Raw genomic sequence first — 8834 nt, forward strand, 5'->3', positions numbered from 1 at the left:
AAAAAAAAAAAAACCAAAATTGTAAATTGAAAGTTACATTAAACTAAAATTACAATTTAGTCTATTAATGTTTATATTGTAAAAGATATAAATTAGTCATTTATATTAGTTTACAATCTTTTAAATTCTAATTTCTCGTGATTTTATATTATTTTATTACTTGTAATACCATATAATATAAAAAAATTACTATCAATTCAACTATGGTTACGCTATTAAACTTTGAACCGTTAGTTTTACTTATTCCATCATCACTCCAATTTTAAAAATATTCAATTGCGATAATCTCTTGCGTCTACATTTTCTTATTTATTTACGGATTGATTTAAAATTACACAAAATTGATTTTTTTAAAGGTATTTTTAGTAAAACAATATTTTAAAATTACACAAAATTGCTTTTTTTACATCATTTTTTTACCTAAATATTTTTTACTTTTATTTTCCATTCAATTATTTTACAAATTAAGCCAATTATGTTGTCCTTTACTCAAAGCATATCACCCAAAATGTAAACAAAAAAAAAAAACACCTCATTTTTCTATACAAATCACAATCTTACATCTTATAAAATTCTTCAATTTTTTTTTTTACTTTCTTACTTCTACAATTTAATATTTCACATCTTGAAACCATCATAAATTCTAAATAATTGGATAGAAAATAATATGAGGGTTTTAAATGGAAGAAAATAAGAAAACTAAATTTACTTAATTTTAAAAATATAAATATTTAACCTGCTTAATTAATAAAATTGGAAAACAAAATTGCACGTAACTCACTGGAGGCTGTAAAGGTACAATTAAGCTTTATGTATTTATTTTCCTTCTTGGAGGACTAGAGGATGGGCACATCTTGTGCTTTACTCTGCCACTTTGACATCAATAAAATTAATCTTTGTCTCTTCTTTTTTTCCCCTTCTTTCGCTTTTCCTAATTTTAATTGCGCCGAGTTCTCATATTTTTTTCAATTGTACAAATTAAGTTACTCACTCCAAAATTCCATTCAATAATTAATAAAAATAGAAATAGAATAGAGTTACAATGTATCATTAATTGATTCATATAAATTAGTAAAATGTAAAAATTTAAAATGAACAAAAAATAAATATATAAAATATAGCAAATTTGGACAAAGGAACTAAAACAAACTTAGTATAAATTACATAAACTAAATACATCAATTTAAATTTGGAGGAATAAAAACATACATATCCTAAATTTAAAAGATTAAAAACATTTTTATGCCTTTAGTTTAGAATGATAGAATTTTCTTATTGTTTCTTGTTACGTCAGCCGCTGGCTTCTGATTCCATTGTTCCGATGAATCGTGGGATGGGTTATGATCGATTGCCTTAAAATCTAGAAACATGAAAGTGTCAATATATTATAAGATGTGCATAGGTGGAGTAGTTGAAGTTTACACCAAGAATAAAAATAGGATTGTTGCATCATTAAAGGCTATCGTTAAGCAAGTATATATATACGTTGTTAATGTTGTGCTGGATATCTATCCATTATTATCAATCAGATAAGAACATGCATTTCTGTCTTATGGATTTGCTCTTCTGTTAAAAAGTCAAGAAAATAATTATTGCATGATGATTGATGTAACGGAGTGTATTTTATTGTTTGATTTGTATCCCCTTGCTTCTGTAAATAGTAGACGTGGCGTAGGCTACAGTTAAATAAAATATTAATTTGGACTTTGGAGAATTAAAACGGACAGTTGTATCAATAAAGATCAAAGTTAGTACGTACATTTGTTTCGGTGTGTTGGACCCCTTATCAAATGTGGATAACAACTACGGAAAAGGTTGAGTGTCTGGTTTCAAGCTTTGAGGATGTTTCTCTACTAGCAATTTTATAAGGCTAGAGTTTGAGTAGGGAATCGGATAAGAGAGAATGCAGATAAGAACCATGGAAAAGGTTAAATGTTTTTTTTTTTTGGTACAGAAAAGGTTAAAATGTTTGGTTGCAAGCTTTTGACGATGTTATCTTTTGACAATTTTTTTTAGTTATGGAGTGTGCGAAGGGACTGAGATATAATTAGTTTTTAAATATATTTGTAAGTCATTTTATATTTGAATTTATTTTATGAGTGTCTTAAGGAAATTTTTAACCTGTATAAAGGTTTTTATGTGGGAAAAAAAAGACAATTTTGTCTCTAGATCTAGTTTAAATTAACTATAGTCTTCATAACTTGTTTAAATTAAGTTTAAAATGATTTTTTTTTTCAAGTCCGACTCGAGTAGTGAGTTATTGTTTTAATTATGGAATTAATTTAATTTGGAAAAATTATACTTTACCCTTCTTTAATTATTTTTCACTATAATACTTATAATTGACTTAAAAAATTATTGAATCGTTAAACCGGACTATATATATATATATATATATATAAGGAAAAGGCTTATATCATTTTATTATGAATCATAGAACTCATACAATTGGGAGTGTTATGAAAGAAATGCAAACTAGCTTACAATGTAGATGTTCTCGAATAGTGATAAACAACTTGATTTGTTTCTGTTAATAAAAAACTCAAGCTGATGCGGACTAAATAAATTTTATTACAACCAACATAAATGATTTTAATTATAATATTAATTTCATTTGGTTGAAATTGCCACATTGTTAATTTCAATCATAATAATAACCGGTGGGTTTTACATGACATCGATCCAACACTACGGTAACAGACAAATATACTAACGTTTCAACAAAATTTGAGCTTCAAAATCTATTTGTAGAGAGCACAATTAAATTTAAGCATAAAAAAAACATAATTAAAATTGTAATTTGATAATACTTCACCGACAATTTTAGCAAGGTAACAAACATATAATATCGTTGTAAACAATCTTACCCTGGAGAGTTTGAGGGGTGAGGATAGCTTTACCTAGAGAAAAAGAAGGCGATTGATAGAACAATCTTACCCTGGATTGAAGGTTGGTTGTGAATGATGGAGGTGAGTGGTGGTCTAAGGAGCAAGGATGATGTTTGGGTTTCTCTTTGGCCGTGGAGAGGTGGAGGAAAATTGTAGGAAGCTATGAGAGAAAATCAAATTAAGAGAGATAATGGTCACACTTACACACACAAAAATGAAGAAATACTTTTTACTATCCCCACTGACTTAATTTTTTTTTTTTCATATGCATCATTCTTTGGAGGTAATATTATTCCAACTACAAATAAATATTAGATGCGAACACTCTTTTAAATAAAATTCAAATTTTAGTTTATCCTATTATCACTTGTGAAAGATTAATTCCTTTTATTAAACTTAACTCCTATATTTAGAGTCTTAATGAGAAGTTATTAATATTATAAGTTTTGTCTTACCAATTTTTCCAATTAGGAAAATTTTTGTTTATCTTGAACTACCATATTTTCATCTTCGTTTGCGTACTTATTTTTTTTCTTTTCAACTTATCCTCTTTATTTTTGTCTCTAAATTAAAATGCTAATAATTTTGTACTGAAATCCTGAATAATTAAAAATAATTTTATATAACAATTCAAATTGTTTATTTTTAAATTTTAAATATAATTTATATATTAAAAATATTTATTTATTATAAATTATAATTTTAATATAATTGTATACTCATATTTTTAATTATAATACCACATATATATATATATATATATATTTATCATAAATTTTTAGTATAAAAATAAATATTTATTCTCTAAATTTGACGTGAGAAATTTAAAATAGTAGTTAAATAAAAGAATAAATAATCAAATTCATCCTTAAAAATTTGAGACAATAATAAATTGATTCCTCAAAAATAAAAAATTTAAATTATCTTTGAATATGAAAAAAAATGCGACAAATTAATCTTATAAATAATTTAATAACAAATAAATTTTTAAATTTTAGAATTTGATGTCAAATTAATCCTAAAAAATTAATGCGTTAAATAAATTAAAGTTAAATAGTTAGAATATTAATTAAAAAAATTGAAAAGTTAAGATTAAAAAATTTATCCTAAAAATATAATTTATTATCAAATTAATCATTAAATATTATAATAATAATAATAAAATAATCTCATAAATTTAATCAAAAACCAAAGAAATTTAAAATTTTCATTTATGAGGGATGAATTTATGACGTGGATAGTATTTTTCAATTTTTGGGAATGAATTTATGAAGGATCAATTTGAATTTTTTAATATGGAAGCATAAGGAAAGCCATCAGAGAAGCCCTAATCAAACCAAAACAAAAGAAAACGAAAATCCCCAATCCTGCGTTGTGTTGCGACTTGCGAGCCATGAGAGGGGTCGTGAAAGCGTTTGCGGGGAATCTGTTGTTCCATGGAAGAAAGACTCAGACTCAGTGCATTCGCTCCTACAGTCTGATCCCAATGGTGATAGAGCACTCTTCCCGAGGTGAGAGGGCATACGACATCTTCTCGCGCCTTCTGAAGGAGCGCATTATCTGCATCAACGGACCCATCTCCGACGACACTGCCCACGTCGTCGTTGCGCAGCTCCTCTTCCTCGAATCCGAAAATCCTTCCAAACCCATCAACATGTACCTCAATTCCCCCGGTGGCGCCGTCACCGCAGGTACCTACCCATTTCATCTCTTTATCTAATTGCAAAATCACTTTTTTAGAGGAACCCATTTTTGCAAAACCCCCCTAATTGTCAAAAACCATAATGGAACACTTATGTGATGTGTGAAAGTTATGATTTTTATCCTTGCCTACCAATTGGGTTGGGTCTAGTAGTAGGGTCTAGTCCTCCGCAACGCGGTGAACCGAGGTTTGAATTCACGGTTAGAGATGTGCTCAAATTTAGTGCCCGATCATACCTTGAACATGATTGACTCTGAAGGAACATTATACGTGGGAAGCAAAAAAATTCCCACAAATAAAACTATGTCTTTGTTTTTTCTAATCTATAGTTGATGTTAATTCCTCAATGGTAAAAGGTATCATTTATTTAATAGTTTATAATTGGTATAAATTAGTCACATTGTCTTTAATCTTACAAAACAATAAAAAATGAGGACAGGTAGACATCTCGGACTGTCTTTCTGCTAGTATGTATAATTGCCGTGTTCTGTTCTGAGACTTGGCATTGGTGTCAATGTTATGTGTAGGGCTTGCTATTTATGATACGATGCAGTATATCCGGTCTCCAGTCAATACAATCTGTATGGGTCAAGCCGCATCCATGGGTTCTCTCCTTTTGGCTGCAGGTGCCAAGGGGGAGAGGCGGTCTCTTCCAAATGCAACAATCATGATTCACCAGCCTTCTGGCGGTTATAGTGGCCAGGCAAAGGATATTGCAATTCACACCAAGCACATAGTTCGGGTTTGGGATTCTTTGAATGAGTTGTATGCCAAGCATACGGGCCAGTCGGTTGAGGTTATTCAGACAAATATGGACAGGGATAACTTTATGACTCCAAAGGAGGCCAAAGAGTTTGGGCTCATTGATGAGGTCATTGATCAGAGACCTATGGCTTTGGTTTCTGACGCTGTTGGTAACGAAGGAAAAGATAAAGGTTCCAATTAGAACCAGATGGAGGGTAAGATTTCTTTGAGGAATCCTTGCTGTATTTAAATGCTTTGTCTGTCTCTGTCACCTTAGGTATAAGTTGCAGCTGATATTATTTTATCAACTGAACATAATTTTGTCAGTTTTGGTTGTTAGATTTGACCATTAAATTTCAGTCTTGTGCTCAATTCGGTTTCATTGGCATATTTTTTTGACATACAGATTTGGAATTTTAAGTACCTTTATCTTGAAATTGCTAATTATCCACAATAATATCAGATGATTGTTTCGGTGAGGGTATCTAATTCTATATTTGATTGCTAATTTGTGTGTGTGTAAAATTTTGATATCTCTTGAGTTTCATTATGTGAGGTTGCCTTAGTTCTTAATGAACTGATATATTTCTGTTATGCCACCATTTCTTTCTATTAAAATTTGGCATACTGATTAATCCTATGATCAGGAATCAGTGTAAGAGATTGATAGAAAAGGTTTGATAATCAAATATGTTCAACCTTAATTGCATTGCTCTTAAGTGGATTCTGTTTGTGTTTCCTGCATATATTTTGAAAGGCAAAAGCAGATCCTTAAATTTTTTGGTCATGTTAAATATTAAAATGCATTCACGATAAATTGGCAAGGTGGGCTTGTTTTTTGTAGTGATTTGTGTAAGTTACTACTGGTAATTTTTTATTATTTAATTAGATAATTCACAAACAGAATATGTGGAGAATTTAATAAACTTTTGCTGTTGGAAGATGCAACTTCTTTTTTTTGTGTGTGTGTGGAGTAAATGAATTAGAAATGATCGGGTGTTGAAACATAGTAGTCAATTTCAAATAGTGGTGTGGAGTGCCTGATCCCTAAAACACTATAACAAGATAGCTGATAGCAAGATGATCACTATTTTGAAACCTTAACATAGATTTGTACTACACTTATATATGTTGAAAAAATACATATAATTAGTGAAAAGTTAGAATTTAAGAACTAAACACATATCTCTATAACAAAATAAAGGAATCAAACAAGTTTAAGCTTCTAAGTTTTTAGAGTAAACTCAATATTTAAATTCTAATGCAAGTTTTTAACAAGTCTCATCATCTTCATCTTCAAGGTCTGCCATCTCTTCCTCTCAGTTTTTCTTTCACCACTACTCCTGTAGGCCTCTTCCTCTTCTTTAGTTTCTTCATCCCCACGTTATTCTTCTCGTACTTTGGGCCTGTTTGTTTAACCTTTTTTTAAAAATAAATTAAGCAGTTTTCTGTTTTTTTATGTAATTTTTTATTTTGCATTTACAATAATTTTTTTTTTTATATTTAGTCCTTGTAAAATGAGCAGAGTTTTGAATTTGGTCATTATATTTTTTTTATGATTTTCATCCTTATAAAAATTTGAAATAATTGTTTTTGTCCCTATTTTCATGTGATAAATGTGTTTTATTGAAGATCAAGTGGCTATGTCAAGTAAAACCTTTTATTTTTTAGTTATTAAGTAATAATTATTAGTGTCTATTGTATTGTTTTAACATATGAGACTTCAACTTTTTTTTAAAATTTTAAAATGATTTTTTTTTATCATCAATATGAATGTTAGAGACTAAAAATAATGATTTTAGAAATTGGAGATAAAAAATAAAGAAAAATGTTTGACAAGGATCTAGATTAAAATTTGCTCAGTTTGTAATGATTAAAAACAATTAGTATTTTAAATTTTAGAGGAATACAATAATTTTTTTTTTCAATTATTAAGGATTAAAAAAATTATTTTACAAATTTATCTTTATAAGGATTAAAAATACATTTAATTCTAATTTATAATAATGTCTTTTAGATAATCTTTTGTAAAATAATTTTTTTTATTCCCAATTCAATTAAATCCAACATATATAACGCTTAGGTGGACAAATGGATTTTAGTTATACCAAAAGAGTTTAATCACATACCGTGTTTCAGCATTTTAAACAATTTTAATTAATAACTACCAACAGAATGGGTGTAATGATACAATTCCTTTAATGTAAATTTTAAGAATACACATCAAACATTATGTTAAGATGCTAGATATTTATGCTTTTATTTGACAATCTTTATTTTTATTACATCCTTAACTACGTCTACATACCCTAACAATAATCAATTTAGAAGTATTTAACTCCAAACCACGTTTTTTTCATCAATAGGAGCAATTATTTTGAATTGGCTTTTTATTCCTACTATCAAGACTTGGATTGGATTCCGAAATAATCCATTGTTATACATATGTAATTTTCCTAAAAGCTTTTCCTTAAAATTGCTCATATAAGTAAACATTTTCCTAAAATAAGTGTACGTTTGCATACAAATTATTTTCTTACTACCTTTTCACGTAATGAATATTAACTAGTCAGGATTTCACATTAATGAAAGGGTGAGCTTTCTAGTAAATGAATCAGGATGAGCTTTCTAGTAAATGAATAAGAGAGATAAAAACAGATCACAAAAAACATTTTAATACAAAATTTGTTTTTATAATCTATCATTTCTTTTTTCCTTCCTGTAAAAAAATTATTTATTTATTTTTAATCTAAACTTTGGTGTATCAATTTACCAAAAAATTGTTAGTAGAAAGAGAAACACCATAACACTTAAACATGAACATATTCTTTTTTTTTAATAGACTTTCTCTTGCTCAAGAGAATGAAATGAAACTTATTGAAAATATAATTTTTTATAAGATTTATTTTTTATTTAATGAGTTTTTCTTCTATTTTTGTACTTTTAAATAAATTTAATTAACAATAAAATGTATGTTAAAAATGTGTTGGTAACTCTCTTCTTAATCGAAACTGCATCAAAAGAATAGCTTTTGACATAATAAATGTTTCATAAAAAAAATTACAGAGTCTTTAGCAAATAATACAGTTAATTTATTTGTATATAACTGTGATAAATATTCGGGAAAAGATTTTTTTGTTGTGGATGTTAATAGTATTCAGTAAATAATAATTGATGTCTTTACCCAAAAATTCAAAATAATTATACTTTGGATTACTATGATATTAATGACAAATAAGATTTTTTCTCTCAATCAAATTTTTCCATCCATAAATTTCTAAATCGAAATGTTATTTAAGGGTCACACTAATAACATATTGGAACCACAAATGATTAGAGTTTAAAAAAATTTAAATGTAAATCATACTAAAATATGAGTAAAAGAATACAAAACTCAATATGTTATTATGTTATTCAAAAGAAAATAAAACTTTGTCGTATGTTATTTTAAGTTTTTAACGGACTAAAGTAAAATTGTTTTTGTAACATGTGATAATTCT

At 27.7% G+C, this 8834-nt stretch overlaps 1 protein-coding gene across 1 annotated transcript; it reads left to right on the forward strand.

Annotated features, from left to right (window-relative positions):
* The first annotated feature begins 4188 nt into the window (after positions 1 to 4188).
* LOC100782585 (ATP-dependent Clp protease proteolytic subunit 2, mitochondrial) lies at positions 4189 to 5813 on the forward strand. The gene is made up of 2 exons (XM_006590735.4): positions 4189 to 4579; positions 5118 to 5813. The coding sequence occupies exons 1-2, from the start codon at positions 4282 to 4284 to the stop codon at positions 5534 to 5536; spliced, it is 717 nt and encodes a 238-aa protein (XP_006590798.1). The 5' UTR covers positions 4189 to 4281; the 3' UTR covers positions 5537 to 5813.
* Positions 5814 to 8834: the final 3021 nt, after the last annotated feature.

Source organism: Glycine max, chromosome 11 (genome assembly GCF_000004515.6).
Source record: "Glycine max cultivar Williams 82 chromosome 11, Glycine_max_v4.0, whole genome shotgun sequence".
Lineage (NCBI taxonomy): Eukaryota > Viridiplantae > Streptophyta > Magnoliopsida > Fabales > Fabaceae > Glycine > Glycine max.

Bases quoted from the DNA above. Each gene is read 5' to 3' on its own strand.
- LOC100782585 (XM_006590735.4), top strand. From the start codon at position 4,282: ATGAGAGGGGTCGTGAAAGCGTTTGCGGGGAATCTGTTGTTCCATGGA. The intron at 4,580-5,117 runs GTACCTACCCAT...TGTTATGTGTAG, and splicing joins CGGTGGCGCCGTCACCGCAG to GGCTTGCTATTTATGATACG.